This window comes from Arvicola amphibius, chromosome 12 (assembly GCF_903992535.2).
Source record: "Arvicola amphibius chromosome 12, mArvAmp1.2, whole genome shotgun sequence".
Classification (NCBI taxonomy): domain Eukaryota; kingdom Metazoa; phylum Chordata; class Mammalia; order Rodentia; family Cricetidae; genus Arvicola; species Arvicola amphibius.
Window position 1 is genome coordinate 54,062,794 of NC_052058.2, and position 19,385 is coordinate 54,082,178.

A 19,385-nucleotide genomic window follows, 5' to 3' on the forward strand; every position below is an offset into this window, starting at 1 on the left:
TGGCCCCCATCCTCCACATCCCAGAGAGCCTCACAGCTGCACAATAAAACACCACACACTCCAAGAAGTGCCAACATCTTATTTATTATTTTCTGTTCCATTTGTTTGCTGTCCATGGCAAGTGAAAAAATAATTTAAACCAATTATATGTACAGAGGCCTGGTTACTCTTCCCAAGAACTTTCAGAAAAGACTTCAGCCTCTTAGATAGCAAAGAAGGGTCACCTGTAACGTCCGTACAAAACTCCACCTAGAAAAGTCTCGTGTGTAAAAAGGTTGTCTTTATTACAAGCATCACATTTTGGGGACAGGAAGGGAGGCCAGAGTGGGAGGCAGGGGACAGTGTGCAGGGTAGGGCTCCACACACATCAGCCCAGCAGTCGGTCACCCTGGGTGGGGCAGCTGCAGTTGAGGAGGTTCAGGTGATCTGCAGTGGGGTCTCCAACATCTCCATGAGGAAGGTGTCAATGGGGGTGTCCCCAATGAGCTTGAAGAAGAAGAGGTGCTCCAGGCATTTCAAGCCGATGGAGCGCAGAGCCGGGAGGCGCAGCAGCAGCTTGGCAAACCTAAAGGGAAGCCAAGGGGCACTGTGACTAGGGAATGGCAAGAGGCACCTGCACCTGGCTGCGGTGGTAGAGACTGATGGGTCTCCACCAAGCTGCCATAGAGATGTCTAGAAGCAGAGATGAAGGAATTGGAGGATTGCAACCCACAGGGCTTCTAAGAACTTCAGAAATCAGATAGAGGGCTCGTTCATGTTAAAAGAAGAACCAGGATCCCACAGCATGTTGGCAGTCTTGAGTTCTATGACATGTTTCAGAACAGTCCTCAGCACTACATCGATCATGGAACTGTGCGGCTGATGGTGCCTGCCTTGCCAGCCATTCCCCTGCATTCCTTGTGTGAGCCCTTGGAACCAGGCATGGCACAAGAGGTGTGCTGTTGTTGGGACAGCTATCACCACTAGATGAACACATGTTCGGCATGCCACATACCAGGCATGACCACAGACCCTGCCCTGCTCCCAGGAGATCTCTCTTTTCCTCACAGTCTAGCTGTTTTTAGGCTGTGTGATCTCGATCTGCTTCCAAAACCATGTTTGAGCTTTCAACTGACCAGTTGCTACTAATTTATATGACCAGCTTCTTCCCCTGAGCTTTTTGGCCAGGTTGGGATATGGGAGGAAGAGACTATTAGTTGGCCTCTGAGAAGCCAGTCTGTTTGGGAAATACACACACACACACACACACACACACACACACACACACACACATGTGTGTGTATACATTGATCTCACATGCTAACACACCCAAGATCTACATATGTGCTAGTCCCACTACCCTCACACATGCACACAACCCTTACATCTACTCTCACACACCCCCCATTGTGTTTTGAGTGTGAAATGTCCCCCATAGGCTCATGTATTTAACCTGTTGGTCCCTAACTGGCAGCGCTATGTAGAAAGGTTGTGGAACTTTTAGGACGGGGAGCCTCACTACAAGAAATGAGTCACGGGAGGAGGGACGGGTAAGGGGGGCGTATAGCCTGGCCCCGTTTCATGTTTGCTCTCTGCGTCCTGAGTGTGGTACAAAGTGACCAGCTTCCTCCTGCTCCTATCACAAGGCTTCTCTGCCTACCTCGTCTACTCCACTGTGATAGACAGTATCTCTCAGGAACTGTAAGCCAAGAGAAGTCCTTTTCCCCAAGTTGCTTTTGCCAGAGCATTTTATCACAGCAACAAGAAAGACCCGCCCCCAGCATGGACTTGTGCATACCCTCACTTACACGTGCACACTTACATACATACACGCGCATACACACATCACATAGGCATATGCATACTCGGGTTGCCATGCATGCACAATCTCACATACGTATGTGTGCAAACGTCCTTCCTCTCTTATGCACACACGCTTTAACCTTTGCCCATACATTCTATACTGGGGATATTCACTGTGAGTCCAGGGAAGGGCGGAAGTGACATGGGAAGAGTTCGTGTGGCATCTGCGCAGTCCATTTCATCCCTGGATTTGAAGCGTTCTTTGATTGGATTATGTGACTTGAATTTTTCATTTCAAGGAAAAGTTTTGAATTAGAGTTTTGGTGTTCCTTGGAAATGTGCATACTTCTATATCCATGTCACGTGATATTTACAACCACAGCACCGAGGCTGAGGAAATAGTTCTACCAGTAAACCACTTGCCATATAAGCTCAAAGACCTGAGTTTGATACCCAATACTCACATAAAAAAGGACCCTGTCTCAAAAACTAAAATGATTGGCTTCTGGCTTCTACATGCACATGTGTGCACATCTGGATACAAAGACACACCTACATGAACATACACCCAAATAAGACAAAAAAAATCAATATAAGAAAAACAAACTGGCACCATCTGAAAAACTTCAGGGAAGGCAGGGATCACTCTTGGCTACGTGACAAAAAAATTCAAGATATAACCACTGTCAACACAAACTTCGGAAGTCTTGATGATAAAAAGCCATGTCCCCAGCAGCAAAGGGAAAGAGTGTCAAGAAGGAGGCTGCCTTCCTACTCAACCCCCCTGACAAAGAGCTTGCCTTTGTAGTGCAAGGCTAGACTGAGATTAGGCCTGGCATCCTGGAGGGCTGTCATTATTCTCTCAGTCTGGGAACTAAGGCCTGAGCTCATAGAATTCACCCATGCATCAACAGGTTGCAGTCACTGCAACCTGGCTGGTGTGTCGGCAGCAAGGGAGCCTTTGAAGGTGCTTCTTTGTGTGCATGTTGTGTGGAAGTTCTGCACTCTGCTTTGGTATCTGCTTCCAACTTTCCCCCCAAGACCTTGAGCCCCATGAGGTGCACTGCTCGATCCTGTCCACAAAGTGGCAGCACTCCACCACGGTGACAAGTGCCCTGGCCGGGAAGTGCCAGCATGCAAGTCAGAAGTCAGAGGTGACCAGCCTATGTAAGGTTAGTGACCTGCCTTACAAGCCAAGTGACTCTTCCCTTGTGCACCTGCCAGACCACCTATGAGCTCAGAAAGATGTCATCCCTTGTTCAAGGTATGCTGGACAAGCCCAGGACACGCGAGGAACACAGTCTCTAACCCTTTCCCGAACTCCCAGTTGAGAGTCGGCTTCTCTCTTAGCATGCAGAACAACCCCTACATATCTGATAATTACCTTACGATTCATAACAGTATGGGTTGGGTGGGGGTCACCACACATAAAGAACTGTCGTTAAAGGTTCGCTGCATTAGGAAGGTTGAGAACCACCGGCCTAGAGGTAGCCAGGCCCTTGGCTGTCTCTTCCAAGAAAAACACCAGTTCTAAAATCTTAAAAGCGATATCTAGAGACAACTTAGATGCCAGTCACAGGGCAATGACTGAAAATATAATCACATTGCAAAAATATGACAAAACTATGGACAGCATTTTTCCTTTCAATAATCTGATTAAAAAAAATCCCTAGAATGGCCAAAGGAGGGAACCAAGGTGATGAAAGACACAATATCACATCTGTAGATACAACTTCTATGCACGGACACATGAAGCCACATGGACGCTGGAACAAAGCAAACCCAGAATATTTACAACAGATTTTTATTACCTGATTCTAACAACTATTTCCTCTAACGAAGCAGACATCGCTGTTTTAATTGGGAAGAAAGAGAATCAGGTTATTCTGGGATGTGCTTTTGTTCTTAATGATTAATAGCAGGACCCAGAATTAGTTCCAGAAAAAGAACAGCTTGGAGAACAGCAGGTCTAGTAGTATCTGGGCCTGAAAGCTTTGGTGTGTGTTGGGGGTATACACTTAATCCTAAAGGCAAAACGAATGCAGTCTCATGCAGTCTTCTGTTTCTTTTGTTTTCTGTGAGATGAGGATCACAGTTTCCCACTGACATCATTAGCAGAAAGGGAAAATTCTTTGCTTACTATGCTTTGTAGGAAACCTTTAAAAGGTTTGCTTAGACCGAATAATAATGCTCCAGATAGTGGAGCAAGGTCACATAGGTGAATGCCCGGGACCAGCAGCTCTCGGAGCTTGTCCTCTGTACTGCATGACAGTCACCGTGGGGCAGAGACTATGAGAGCAATGATGTCACTTCACAGAGACTCGGGTTCGTATCTCACCTCCACTAGTGACCAGTTTTGCGATTTCAATTAAGTAACATGTCCTTTCTGAGTCTGTTACTTGGTAGAAAGGCGACCACATTCCCATATCAACCCATTTCTTTCCTTGTTCATCTAATATTTAAGGATATGTATAGAGTCCCCCTCCCCATCTGAGGAAGACATGTCCCAATGCCTCGGGTGCATTCCTGAAACTGAAGACACAACCAAGCATATATACACAGATAGACACAGGAAATGTGCACATATATACATATGTAGCGATGAAAAATTAAACTTGTAAATTAGAAACAGTAAGAGATAAACAACAGAAACAAATTATAACCATCAAAGTAGCACATTGTAACAAAAACTACTGAAAGGTCATGAATTCACTTCTAGAACTTCCCATTTAATGTTTTCAAACTCTGACTGCTGGTAATGAAACAGGGAAAAGCAAACCCACATGCGGATGGGGCAAGATGCCGTTCTAGCTTACAGCACTAATGCCAGGGTTGGGAGTGGCGATATGGACAGACAAGACCTTAACCTCTCCTGAGCCTTTATTTCATTGTGCTGATGTAAGCACAGTCGGTCTGCAGAGCCCCCGCAGCATGGGAGGCGCTCAGTCAATGGGGATGAGGAGAAGTTGCACAACCGTTAACATGGTCAATCTCACTCTCACCTGCCTGGTTGTTCCGGATACTTCTGCTTGGTGTAGGCCTCGAGCGTGGCATAAACCTTCTCTCGAAGAGTCTCCACCTCAGAGGGGTTGGACAAACCCTTGGCATCTGCAGAGAGCAATAGGTTTAACTTCTGGTCAATGCCTCAGCCTGACAATCCTCCAGACAGTGTCCCTGTTGTTCTGGCCACCTCCCCTAGCCTTAGGAGAGACACATGAACTCAAATATGGGGGCAGCTGGGAAGTAAGCAGATCACCTGTGCTGGACAGCTGTCCTTTCTGGGCATAATCTCCCTAACGAACGCTCAGCTTTATGGACTTTCAACTGTTAATAGTGAAACGAACCCTCTGCTGAAAAGTGACGTTCACACATGTACGGGATGCTTTCTATATATTGAGTGTGACTGTGTGGCAAGATGGGGCATGAATACTAAACCCATACATGGCCTGCAGCAGAGTTACCCTAATCCTGGAACTAAAGGGTACCCTGTGTCACATGCTACTTCAGAAGACTGGACACACACAGCAACCATTTGATCAAGTTAGTCATTTCCTCCTCTTGAAGGACTTTGCATCTGGACCTCCAGGATGCCACTCCCTTTCCAGGGACCACACACTAGGCTCTTTTGATAGTTATTTCTCTCACCAGCTTGTGAGATTCTCAGATTCCAGCCCTTTGCTCTGCAGTCTTTGCTCACAACTGATCTCTCCTCAGGCTTGTGGCTGCCTCCCAGTGCAGTCAGAGGTAGGCAGCTTTTATACATACATACATACATAATACATACATACATACATACATACATACATACATACATACATACATCTTTGGTCCTGACTTCTCCTGTGAAGCCTTTTCTCTGAGATGTCTACTGTCTATCTCCAAGTTCATTGTCCGAAGACAAAATCCTGGTTCCAACCCACTCACCCTTAGAACTTGCTTCCCCTGGAGTTTTACCCGTGTCAAATGAATGGAAATTCCGTTTCTACAGTGGTTCTGGGAAATGAAACACCCCTGAGACACATTTGACTTCTGTCTTTCCTCTGCACCCTACCTCTATCCCACCAGCAGATCCCAGAGTCTTTACCTAGAGATATACCCAGACTCTGACCACGTTTTACCTCCTCCTTCTCTTTCACAGTGAGTCGCTGTATTTCTTATCTTCTCCAGCTGCCCCCCCCCCCCACACACACACATAATGAGACTCCACACCCAGTTAAAATGCTTTCAGGATGGCTCTGGAGAGGGAAGGTGGTAACAAGGAGGCTCTCCACTCTGATGGGTTCTGGTCTCAAGCTGCTCTGTCTCAACTAAGCTTGGAAGTATGGTGGTGGGGGTAAGTAATAACATCAGAGCCCTGGAGGTTCATGTTGAGAAAAGAACGACGCGCGAGAGTGTGCGTGTACACGCGCGCACGTGTGTGCGCGCGCACACACACACACACACACACACATGCCATGGCCGGAGTCAAACAGAAATCACCTGGGTTAAAGAGCACAATGGCCCGCAGGCACCCGAGCTCTGACTTATCCATCTGCATGTCTTTCATCTTGGAAACCAGCTCTGTGAGGACTCTGTTCTCGAGAAGCAAGGGCATGGAAAGAGAGAAGCATGAGTTCCAGGCCAAGGACCAACAAAGCAAATCCCGCCATTGCTCGTGATGGACCTGCTCAGGTTCTAGACACTACTGAAGGAATGGTATTGGAGTGCAGGGATGAAGACGATGGAGCCCCTCATCCTAAGGAACATACAGTATGGAGAAGAAACTGGTGTGGAAACTACCAGTTTCGTGGAAAAGTCCAGGGAACGACTGCCTCTGGAGTTCAAGAGTTCTCCAGGCAGGAAGCAATAACCTCCCAGTAGGGAATAGAAAGGCATCTCGGACGAGTTGGAAACACAGCAGGAAAAGCCAACCCACAACACTGTACACTATACATGTAGAAGAACCTGAAGAAGGCAGCACGGGTCCAAGGGCAAGTATGCCCAGGAACCATTAAAGTGCTTGAGGGCATCAAGGGAAAAGACAAGGAAGAGACAGATTGTAAGGTGAGCATATATTGTCTCCCAAAGAGACCACTTATGGTGGGGGTGGGGGGGCTGGATACTGGAACTCAGTTGACTATTTTCAACTTTCACTTTCTCTTTACCAGAAGCCCATTCTTTCAGCTTCAAGTCACCAATCTACTTATTACTTTATTTATTCATTGTTTTTGTTATATATACTTTATATTGTATTTATACTACTCTTTACTTTATTAAAATGCACTTTAGTACATTTAAGGGAGAGAGTCTCTGCCATCCATGCTGTCACTGTGACTGAGCTCGCTTCTGCTGTAGCCTAGAGATCTGGGGTCCAGAGAGAAAAAGTCCAGACAAAAAAAGTTATAGCCCAACATAGGAGTCCTCTTGAAGATGCATCCTAGACCCTTTCTCCATTCCTGGCCCCTGGGATATGTTGTTCCCCTTCTCCACCTGCGGCTTACCTGCTGATGTCAATGGAAGCACAAGTGTAGCGGGTCCTTCCATCTGTCAGGCAATGATGCTAGTTCTATTTTATTACAATCACCTTTGTCCAAACCCCTCTCTCAATCTCCAGATTTATATTTTCACGTGCTTAATCATGTCTGGAAACTGGGCTCACATTAATAATTCCAGCATTCAGGAGACTGAAGGAGGAGGATTATCACAAGCTTAAGCTCAGTCTGAGCTATAGAATGAGACACTGTCTCAGTAAAAAAACAAAATGGTTTTGATATAGTCATATGCACCTGTTTGGCCTGCCTATTGTACATCAGCATTACATAGAGGGAGAGGAAGAAAGAAGAAAAAGAGAGAGAAGTGTGTGTATACGCAATGTGCATATACACACTGTGTGCAAATACTGGAAACAGAAGGGAATCACAACCTGTCAAAGATGGAGCCAACACCGGCACTGTGAGCACTGCTCCTGTGGACATGGAGGCCTGTGGCGAGCAGGATGCCATCTTGGACAGATACCGAGCGGTGGGAGAAGGAGGCAATCAGCAATTCATTCCACCCTGCAAGCGTAGAGAGGAGTCCTTGTGGGAAAATCGTTCACACGACTGCCTCGTTGGTAGTCAGTAACGCATGGATTAGCATCCCATGTAATGAAAGCAGAACTGAAAACCCTGGGAGGGGGAGGCTAAGATGCAGCTCGGGGTGACACATGTAATTAGTGACAAAAGAAAGGCCAGGGCTAGAGTTTCCTGACTTCGCGGCTCCGCACAAACCCCTGCAGCTTCTTAGATGCAGACTAGAGTGACAGCTTCAGAACAGGGACTCTTTTTGTCACCGTTGCCAACAAACATGAATTGAAGCTCTGCCAGACAATAGTCACTGTTAGCTGAATGACGGAGACAGTGACTGTACCTCATCGTCTCCGTCCCAGGACCTGACAACCTAGTTGTGTTTCTTTGGTGTCATCGATAGCAACAGCACAGTATGTCGCTTTCAGGGGACGCTGAGCAACCGCTCATCATCTAACAGGGATGCGCGAGTGGATGGGTTCCCAATGCTCCGCCGGTCCCTATGAGATCTCCCTGATGGCTCAGTGACAACGAGGAGCTACTGCAGATGTCACCAGACTGCAGTGTCTCAGATATGGGCGGGCGACAAGCTCGCAGCACAAAGACTCTCTCTCTCTCTCTCTCTATCTCTCTCTCTCTCTCTCTCTCTCTCTCTGGATGTGTGTGTGTGTGTGTGTGTGTGTGTGTGTGTGTGTGTGTGTGTGCGCGCGCGCACGTGTGGAGGCCAGAGGAGGACACTTGGCATTCCTACTCCATCCCTCTTCTCCCTTACTCTCAAGACACAGGGCCCCTCAGTGAACCCACAGATTGCTGTTTCAGCTAAACTGACTGGACAGCAAGCCCTCGAAATCCTGCCATTTCCGTGCCACCCCTAACCCCTAGAGCTTGGGTGACAGGCACATGCAACCTCAGCCAACTTCCCTCTTCACACATGTGTTCGGGAGCCTGCCTCAGTTCCTTACGATTGTACAGCATGAGCTTTTACCCACCATGCATGCTGTCTTCCCAAGCCCCCAAAATCTCTAGCTTTCTTACTTCACCTGTGAAGTGGAAATATCTCCATTTGCCAGTCTTATAGCTGTAAGATGTGCTTCAAATTATCTTCAGTAAAGTTATTTACAAATCTTTGAAGTTAAATGTAAAGTATAAAACTATAGAAATTTTTGCATGGGGGAAAAGCCCCACTCTTCCATGAATGAAGTTTCATTTGGGCATGGAAGTCCTACGGGGGGACCATTTAAATTTACAGGTCTGCAAAGGACATAAAAGAAGGGCTGGACACTGTGGCACACACCTTTAATCTTGGTGCTTGAGAGGCGGATCTCTGTGAGTCCAGCCTGGTCTCCAATAGTGAGATCAAGAGAAACAATTGCAAGCTGCTCCTTTGCAGGTTCCATGGGTCATTTCAAAATAGTAGCCCTGGGGATTGTCTCAGGGCAAGATGAACCCCACTGTCTTACCTGCCCGGAGCAGAATGACCTGGTCCTCCAAGGTGAGATCTGAGAAGTGGGGGATGCGTTTGGCCCACTCAACAAGGGTGAAAAGCTGCTTGTCTGCAGCATGGCATATGTTAGTAACAGGATCATTCGTCTGAAAAAGGAACGGGTTTCTGTGAGGTCCTGGGACTCCAAATACCCCTCTGTGACGTCCAGCCCCAGCCAGGAAAGGGAGGCTGCATGGGATCTGACATACCGAGTTCTCCATGTTCATGTCACCGTAGGATTCTGTCTTTGGTTCCACAGCAAGCTCAGCTTCTAGAATCCTCTCCACAGGCATGTCTTCGTGGCCACTGTTGGCACATTCTGCCTCACTCTCAGCTCGCTCCCGGCTCCTCTGCCTTTCTTCCTGCACAGCTGGCATGTGGCAAGACCAACAGAGGTTACAGAGTGCCAAGGACCAGTGTGGGACAGTTACCGATCTAAAGTTTCTCCTGTATAAAATGAGACACATCATGGTATGGAACCAGGGACACTGTAACGCTGACAGATGGAACGAAGCCAGCAAAGCTGTTTCCTTGTGAGGGTAGGGATGGGTCTTCAGTCAAATCATTTCCATTGCATTACAACGACAATCCCCTTGTCTTAGCTTCTTTAAGCTCCAACTCCACCCTTCTTCAAAGGAGCTACCGTCTCCTTGCTATCTCCACTGTGTCCATCATCCTTCCTATTCTGCTGCCTCTGGTGAGCTGTGAGCTCGCAATGGTTAAGGAGCAAGCCCATTACTGCAAAACCTCCCCTTGTCAGATGCTATGCATCAGCCCTGGCATTCACGTCCCATTAGGTAGGCCCCCTGTGCACCAGCTTGAACACAACATCACCTGATCCGACTTGTCAGGGAAGATCTTCAGGGAGCCAGCTGTGGGGATTTAGTAAGTGAAGGGGTGGAAGGATGTCACCTAGAAGACATTTCAGAATGTGCACTGATTTCATGGGTGGGGGAGGGCACATAGGTAGAGGTGTAGGCTGGAGTTACTTCTGCCTTCCCCAAACTTGGGGTTTTCATTAAAGTTCATGCTAGCTCTCAGAATGCTCGGTCTACACATTAGGGTACAAGGCAGACCCCACATCCCACACTGCCCTTCCAAGGTGAAGAGTTTCTGTTGGGTTCCTTTGTATCTACAAGGCTGCTGTTTCCAGCTTAGTCCCAGCAGCAATGAGCAGAATTCAATATTGGAAGATGGTTTGTATCCCCCAAAGGAACGAATTCTAATCTAATTTGGTTAAGCACCTTCCCAAGCAGCCTCTCCTTCAGGTCTCTCCCTCACTGCTTCCTGCCCATAGACCAAGGAGCCCTTATTCTCTGAGGATATGACAAGCTACAAAGACTATCTGAAGGACCGGATCTGCAGTGCTGCACGCTGAGACAGACTTTCTTGTGAATAATGAGATGATGCCTCAAGGCCAGAGAAGAGACCTAAAAATGTAGCAGTGTTATATGGCCAAGAGAAACAGAAAGAGGATAGGAGGGCCGGGCGATGGTGGCGCACGCCTTTAATCCCAGCACTCGGGAGGCAGAGGCAGGCGGATCTCTGTGAGTTCGAGACCAGCCTGGTCTACAAGAGCTAGTTCCAGGACAGGCTCTAAAGCCACAGAGAAACCCTGTCTCGAAAAACCAAAAAAAAAAAAAAAAAAAAAAAAAAAAAAAAAAAAAAAAAAAAGAGAGAGAGAGAGAGGATAGGAGGGAAGGAGAAAAGGAAAAAAGGAAAGAGACAAGAAAGAGAAGAAAGAATTGAAACAGAACAGAGAGGAGAAAGAAGGCTAGAGAAAAGCAAACACGACAGAGCCCAAAACACCTCTGCCACGCACGTGCAGATGCCCTCAGATCTGTCTGTCACTCAGCCTCCTCCCAAGCTGTGGTCTCCCTGTCCATGAGGCTGAATGCAGTAGTTGCCTGAGATGGATTTGTGGGGATTACCAAAACAATATAAAATTTTCCATAGAATATTTATTTCTCCTTTTCCTGTGTCTCCCTGCCCTGGGGGCTTGTGTCTCTCCCATAGTCTTCCTGACCGGTCCCTTCTCTCTCTGCTTCCATTCCTTTCTCATTGAGTCTTTGTTCAGTGACAACCTGCGGGAACTATAGTGCGTATTTTTCTCTCAGTAGGATTTTCTGGCTGAAGTTGAATGCTCTTGCACATATCTTTAAGAAATCAATACATTCCTAGTTGTCCTGATTTTTAAAACCAGAAACAAACGGAGTCAAGTTCTTTTTGTGATCGTCAACCAACTCTTCGAACAGTCTTGTAACACTTGAGGAAAAACCCTGAAGCTTCACAAAAAGCCTCGGCTTAGGGAAACTGGGTTCCACTTTTCATTTGCCATTAACAGGGTAAGAACTGGCTACTCTCTCCTCCCATTAGTACTATAAACCGCACTGCTATAGTTGAAGCAGCGCATCGTTATCAGAGGCTATGCTACATGGCGTATTCTCAGCTTCTGCTACAGCGTGCATCGTGAGATACCCAGGACACTAGCTCATCTCCAGCTTCACCCATCCACGTAGTCAACAGCTAGATACTGTTTATTTTCAGGTTCTCCAGCAGTCAACATGAATGGAGGATTTTCCGAATCAGAAGCTATATTTCATATTCAATACTTTATATAGATTATTATATCTCATTTAGCCCCTTCCGATAACAGGAACTAGATAACCTGTCTGAAATCAAAAGCTAGGAAGTGCTGATGGCAGCCTAGGGACCCAGGCCAGCTAGCTCCAGAGCCCACTTGAAGACCTTCCACACTGCCTCCAGGGCACCAGGGTGGCCCAAACTAGCAGGACAAAAGGGTGTCTATACCATATATAGCCTTGAAACAGTAAGGATTTTTTTTCATTTCTCTTAGTGAGATCTGGATGTTTTGGTGGGGAATGGCTTGACCAGGCCGTCATGTTCACACTGGTGCCTCTTCTGAGGAAAGCCACAGAGAGGCAAGGAGGCAGTTTGGGTTGCCATTTGGCTCTCGGGGTCTTTTCCTCATCTGTGAACTGGTTCCTGTTGGTTGGGTGATTCTGAAAGGTACCCTTCTCCTGTCACATTTCCTTGTTGGTGGCATCGCCCCTAAGCATGGACTCGGGGACCTATTCCTTCATTGGTTCTTTCTGGCAGACTTCCTCAACCCCACAACAAGAGGTGTTGAGGGAACCCACTCTGAGTCGCTCTGCCTGCAAGAGGAGGCCATCCTTCCTGCTCTACCTGCAAGAGGAGGCCATCCTTCCTGCTCTGCCTGCAAGAGGAGGCCATCCTTCCTGCTCTGCCTGCAAGAGGAGGCCATCCTTCCTGCTCTGCCTGCAAGAGGAGGCCATCCTTCCTGCACAACCACCGAGATTCCCCAGGAACAGCGGGCACCTGCACAAAGCCCTCTAGTTAATTAACTGCCCACTTCAATTCATTTGTGTTACTTAGCAGGATGACTTTCAATCTTTTAAAGCAAGAACACCAGCGAGGAAAGAGCACTTTCAGATTTGTTATGCTCCGACACAAGGAGAGCCCACTAACTCACACTATAAATTAAAAGTTGAAACCACTTAAATGCCCAGTGACATTCTCCAGAACTGAGAAGGCCAGTTCGTCAGACCCGTAAATGCCAATAATCCACCAAGACTGAGGGATATGCCAACATAAAAGGATTATAGCTGACCGGGCTTATAAATCCTAGAGGGCAGCGACAAACCTGCCCTTTCCCCTTGAGTGAGATGAAGATTGGAGCAGGAAGCCAGCTCCACCTTGAAGGTCAGTCTGATGCTCCCTGGGTGCCACAGAGAACAAGGCCTATAACACCTCTGAGATGTGCTGCCCTCTTACTGGAAGGAAAATGGAGAGGGCCCTGTGTGGGTATCCATCTTTGGGCTCCCAGAGGAGAGAGATGAGAGGAAGCGATGTCTCCTGCCCTCTGAGCTCTGGAGGTAAGCCTTGAGAGTCGTGGCCCCACACTCATCCTAACCTCCACAGCAAACCTCTCCTCTCGGCGTCCAGTGCAGCCTAGCTCTTCCTGGTACTTCTCTCTTCGTAGCTCTCGGCTCGCACCCTGCTCTCCTGGAGTAGCGGGGAGCAGCGGGGCGTCTCACCTTCTCTCTTCATGCCCATCACCAGGCACTTCTGGTAGCGGCAGTACTGGCAGCGGTTGCGCTGGCGCTTGTCGATGAGGCAATCTTTGTTATCCCGGCAGGTGTAGATGAGGTCTTTCCTTATGGTTCTTTTGAAGAAGCCTTTGCAGCCTTCGCAGCTGTACACACCGTAGTGTTTGCCTGGTTCCAAGAGAATATTCCATAGACTCAGGTTTCTTACAGCAAAGAAGCCCGTGGCTACCCCCTGAGGAGACAGCTATAGCCCCTAAGCATCAATAACGACTCCCAAAGAATGCACCACAGGACCCAAAGTTAGCATAAATATCATTTTTTTTTTGGTCCCAAACAGCGTCATTAGAAAATGCCTGACCTCAGATTTTGTTGACATTTATTTTATCAAAGCAACTCTTGGATTTGGATAAGGAAATGTCCCACCTCAGCTCAATATTAATATTTGAGTGTACATAACAAATAAAAAGCTGTTTAATTGCCATGTATTAGTATCCGGTAGGGGAAGAACCTTGGCTTAATTGATATTTCTCAAAATTGAAGCCCAAGGTCTCAGGAAGCCCACTAAAACTTATTATCTTATGCCATAAACTATGAACAATCCTGAGCTATTGCCTATTGGTATAAAATGCTATATAATCCTAGGGGGCTGGAGAGATGGCTCAGTGGTTAAGAGCATTGCCTGCTCTTCCAAAGGTCCTGAGTTCAATTCCTGACAACCACATGGTGGCTCACAACCATCTGTAATGAGATCTCTGGTGCCCTCTTCTGGCCTGCAGACATACATGCAGATAGATTATTGTATACATAATAAATTAAAAAAAATCCTTATAGCATAGCATCATACCCAACCTTGAGCAGAAACATTACTGGTAAACAGTAATTTTGCTTCATCTAGAATAATTGGTTGCATGCTTCACTGTCTCTGGGACCTACAGTTATGCCTGACAAGAATGGCTAATTTTTGTCAGGAGAGCTGCCTGCCACCCCTGTCTCCTACAGATACCATGATTCAGTCACAGGGCTTGCACTAAGTCAGTGGTTCTCAACCTGTGGGTCACGACCACTTTGGGAGGGGTCAAATGACTCTTTCACGGGGGGGTGGGGCTAGCAGATATTCTGCATATCAGGTACCTTATCGCTCATAACAGCAGCAAAATTACAGTCATAAAGGAGCAACGAAATAATTTTATGGTTGGGGGATCACCACACATAAGAAACTGAATTAAAGGGTCACGGCTTTAGGAAAATTGAGCACCACTGCTTTAAGGGAAGTCTCTGTGCTGTATACTAGGCAGCTATGGTCACGTGGATGGAGTCACAGAACTTGAAACGTAGAGAAGCGGATGGTTTAAAACACTTTTAGGTCAGATTCTAGAATACAAAATGTGGCTCCACGTAGCCACAGGCCCAGTTATCTAATTCTGTTTTATTTCTGTTGATGCTAAACTGCACGGGAACTCCCCGGGAACTCACAAATGTCACCTCAGGCACCCTAGAGCCTCCCTGTCTGTGGAGATCATCCTGTGAGGTGCTGGCGTGAGACAGCCTGCCTGATCATTCGTTGTGTCCAATTCACTGGCTATGCTCATTTTTGGAATTCACGGCAATGATAAATATGGGCCTTCATCTTGGCCCCAGGTAACTTAATAGTTTCATCTCTGGAATATTCAACTTTGAGAAGCAGGACCCTAATTTGACCATAGTCATCCCATGACTTTACTACACACAAAGGGACCTATACCACCTTCCATTAAAACAACCAAAACAAAGAAAATGCTTTGTTGGGCTGTGATTGACATTCTGTCATGGCAACAGTCATGTCTTCATGATTTGAAACTGAGCTGTAGAAGAAAGCAAATGTCGGTCATGAAGCTGAAGAAGTCTGAGGCACTGGTAGCTTTCAACGTTACAGCCTGATGTCGTGACTGAGAAGACGGAGAAACATTCAGTCGGCTCTCATGGCCTGCTATAGACAGGCATGCTCTGTCTTCTCATTATTTTAATAGAAGACTGTGTAAGCCAGGCTCGCTTCAAACTCATGATTCCCCTGCCTCACCACTGAGTACTTTGAGTGCTGGTGCTACAAGCAGGGACCCAGCACGCATGTCATTCTCATTCTCAAACTCAAATGTGTTTAAGAAAAACGGACAAAGAAGTTGGAACAGAAAGAATAGAGAGGAAGGGGAAAGAAGCAATTTTGGTAAAATGGAAGAGGACAAGCCAGTGGAAATACATTCATGTTCATAAAGGCATGCTAAAAAAGAAGAAACTAGCATATTATGAAAGGGATAAAACAAAATAGGCTAAATATTTAAGAGTTTCTATTTCGTGGGGATATTATGGAAAATTTTTATTGGTTTTATAATTATATATTTGGGACACTCGATGATTATAAGAAATAATTGTTAAAAAATTAAAGGAAATCTAGCATGGGATATTTGATCATCACTTAACATCTTAATCCCAAACATGCATGCTATTGTGTTGCTCGAGAGAGTAGTCTCTGAAACATTTTCACCAAAGCTAATCTTTCAAGATAGAAATTGTGTTTTAGAATCATCAAGACCACAGGCTTTGGACCCCATGAACAAAATCTATAGGTTCACTTCCCCCACCCCCGCTGTACCACCGTAAAGGGTCTTTTTATTTCACTGGGTGCTGTATACACATGGAGGAGAGGAGGGAACCCTTCTCTGGAACTCCGTCTCAGGGGTCCCATACCTGAGGATCTGTCCCCACAGATGGCACAGATGTGTTTCACCAGAGACCCAGGGCTGGTGGATGGGTAGTTCATGTTTCCAATCCCAGGCAGACCTGGTAAGGGCTTGATGTCCTCAGAGCTGCTGACACTGTTGACCACATTTAGCTGCAAGAGATGCAAGCGAAAACATAGAATAAGACATAGGCAGGGCAAGCCAATCTCCCAGGCCTCTTGGGAGGAGCGTGCACTTAGCTCCATTTCAAGAAGTAACTTCCAAGTACAGAGTTTACCAACTGCTCATCTGTGACATGAATGTAAAACCATGGGACAGGTGCACAAGAAGAAAGGAACCATTTCTAGAAGCTAAAGGGTAACTGGAGCAGCACAGCAAGCACACCTCTGTTGAGCTGTTGGTGTGCCTTCCCTTGACTCATGTGTTTCACATGAGCTAAATTGTATGGCACACATAGACGATGTCAGCTGTGCGATTTTAAATTTTTTATCAACTACTGACAGCAAATTCAACAGGGCACCAGGAGGAGCTGTGGCCCTTGGGCAAGACATGCAGACACTAAAAGCCAAGTCTTCTCGTCCTACCCTAAAATGCAAATCCAGTCAATCACCAGACATTCCCCAGGGCTCTAGGACAAAGACCACTACAAGTGCTTAGTTTGGGTTCATGAAAAAAAGGGCATGAAGGGCAGGTGCTTGACTCATCTCTGTGAGCTCACTGAAGATGCTATTCCCAATGCTTTGTCTCCACAATGCCTGGTAAGACCCTCTCCCCACCCCACCCCTCACGGCATGGAGCTGGTGCTTGTGGATGTCTGAGTAGGTCAGCTTGACTTTCCTGGTCCCCATTCCTTGTCAAAGTTGAACATTTCCTCCCCACTTATCCTGGGGCCCTTAAGATGTCCAAGAAGTTGAAGCTCAGTTTCTGTCGTCATCAGGGAAAACAAGTTGAACCAATCTAAGGCAATCATCCAGTCAGAAACAGCCTGTAGGTACACAGCAGCATTCTCAACAGGGCAAAGAGAGACATATAACCTAGAAGGTCTGTCTCTTCATCCTCAGAAATGTTTGGTCTCCTCAAGGAGTCAGAATATGCACAATTATGAACCCATATTACAGGGTCTCAGTCAGTAAGGTACTTCCTGTGCAAGTGTGAGTGCCTGAGTCAAAGCTATAGATTTTTTTTTTAAGTCCAAATATGGTGGCATGTGCTCAGAAACCCAGGGCTTGGGAAGTGAAGACAAGTGGATCCCTGGGACTCTCTGGAGGGCTGACCTAGGCAAAGCAGCAGGTTCCAGGCCAATGAAAGACCAGGCTCAAAAGAAGGAAAGGAGAAAGAGGCTGAGGAGGAGGAGAGGAGAAGGAAAGAAGAAACCAAAAACAGTAAGACAGATGTGAAGAACACCTGAAGAACAACTGAAGTTGTCCCCTGGCCTCCATAGGCAAGCTCACACATGTGTGCATCTTCAAACACACACGTACACACACACACACACACACACACACACACACATACACACAACGCACAGGCAACTGGAAGGAAGGGAGGTGGTGCAAGTCTGCATATGCGAACCTGCTAGAAACATCAGGAAAATGTCTGAGGGCTGACACAGGGTCCACAGACTTCCTGTTATCTCCAAGAAAGTTTAATTATGTTGTCTAACCATGTAGCTAGAAGTCCAAATTGAACCAGAGGTGTGATTTCTCTCCTATTCTGGGACTTCGGTGGAGAAAGAAAGACCAGTAAAAGATAGCTGATAATAGAGTCAAGTTAGGGTCCTTTTAAAACCACTAGCTTTTCAATTCACTAAGCAAATATTTATTGAGCATGGGAGACGGACAGAGGCTCTGGGTTAAAGGCTGTGAATATTTTATTAATTTTTATGATGGATGAAAATGAAAGAATTCTTTCCCACTTTTTATGCGAGGTTAAAGCCAGGCTATCTGGAGCCCACGCCCAGCATTTCACCCTGTGTCTGTGTAGTGCAGACACGGTCCACACCTGGGAGCTTCAGGAGAAAATGATGCCTGTGGTTGGTACCTGGAGGTTCTCGCATGGTGGGTCTGAGGACTGATCTCGCAGTGGGACTTTTACCACTTCACTCCTGACACGGATGTACCTTTACAGGTTTTAAAAAAGAAATCCCTAACATGGGCAGTGATAGCACAAGCCTTTAATCCCAGCACTGGAGAGGCAGAGGCAGGTGGATCTCTTTGAGTTCAAGACCAGCCTAATCCACAGAAAAAGTTCTGGGACAGCCAGGGTTACACAGAGAAACCCTGCCTCAAAAGAAAGACTCAGCGGTTAAGAGCACTAGCTGCTCTTCCAGAGGACCTGGGTTTAATTTTCAGCACCCACATGGCAGCTCACAATTGTCTGTAGCTCCAGTTGAAGGGGAACTGACATCCTCACATAGACACACACGCAGGCCAATGTACATAAAATAAAAATAATCATTTTTTAAAAATTAAAAAGAAGAAGAACCACCGGCATGGTATGACTCAGGACCCTGTGAGCTCCAGGCAACAGCTTTTCCTAAGTACCCCAAGGACATATCAGTTAACACTTGGACCCATATACATGGAAGCCATTACATCAGATGAGCCCAAAGAGTGAGTCTTATAGCTGCTCACAGCTCTGTCCTCACAGCCTCAGGTGGACAAGAAAGATCATCATCTTAAGAAGACAGCACCATCCCTCCACCTCCCACCTCATCCCCTAGCTCTGCAGCTGCACCCTGCAGTAACCACAGAAGGGAAATCAATGCATTGACCAACTCTGGAAACTAGATCAATGCTAACTACTACTGAAAGGCCTCACGACAACCCAAAGAGGCCTTCCTATTTTATTCCGTGTAGGGATGAGGGGGTACACATGTGTGAGCTATTCGGGTGCATAAGCCTGTGCGTATACAGAGGCCAGAGAAAGATGTCGAGTGTCTGCTTCCATTATTCACCTTTATTCTTTTGAGACGGGGTCTCTTGCTCAGCCTGGAGCTTGGCTGGTGGCAAGCAGGCGCCAGCAATCTCCCTTCCTCCATCCCACACAAGGCTGGGATTACAGGCACATGGGCAACCATATCTAGGTTTGTATGTGGGTCCTGGGATTTGAACTCAGGTCCTCATGTTTGTACATCCTGTGCTCTTCTTACTCACTAAGCCATCTCTATAGCCCCCTACTTCTTACATGAAGACAATAGCCTTGCCGTGGGTTTTTCTTTTGTATTCATTCAGCAACACTTTGGAGGTTCCGCCAGCAAGAAGATGCAGGT

At 46.8% G+C, this 19,385-nt stretch overlaps 1 protein-coding gene across 3 annotated transcripts in view; it reads right to left on the reverse strand.

Annotated features, from left to right (window-relative positions):
- Positions 1 to 260: 260 nt before the first annotated feature.
- The window catches only part of Rxrg (retinoid X receptor gamma), a 42,500-nt gene continuing 23,375 nt past the window's right edge, over positions 261 to 19,385 (reverse strand). For all 3 annotated transcript variants that reach the window (XM_038349155.1, XM_038349156.1, XM_038349157.1), the window contains 8 exons: positions 16,122 to 16,266; positions 13,389 to 13,568; positions 9,519 to 9,679; positions 9,287 to 9,416; positions 7,685 to 7,817; positions 6,262 to 6,353; positions 4,785 to 4,890; positions 261 to 565 (listed from right to left, as the gene is read on the reverse strand). In XM_038349155.1, the coding sequence (XP_038205083.1) occupies positions 418 to 565; positions 4,785 to 4,890; positions 6,262 to 6,353; positions 7,685 to 7,817; positions 9,287 to 9,416; positions 9,519 to 9,679; positions 13,389 to 13,568; positions 16,122 to 16,266 (1,095 nt within the window). In that variant the 3' untranslated portion in view covers positions 261 to 417. The remainder of the gene's footprint in view (positions 566 to 4,784; positions 4,891 to 6,261; positions 6,354 to 7,684; positions 7,818 to 9,286; positions 9,417 to 9,518; positions 9,680 to 13,388; positions 13,569 to 16,121; positions 16,267 to 19,385) is intronic.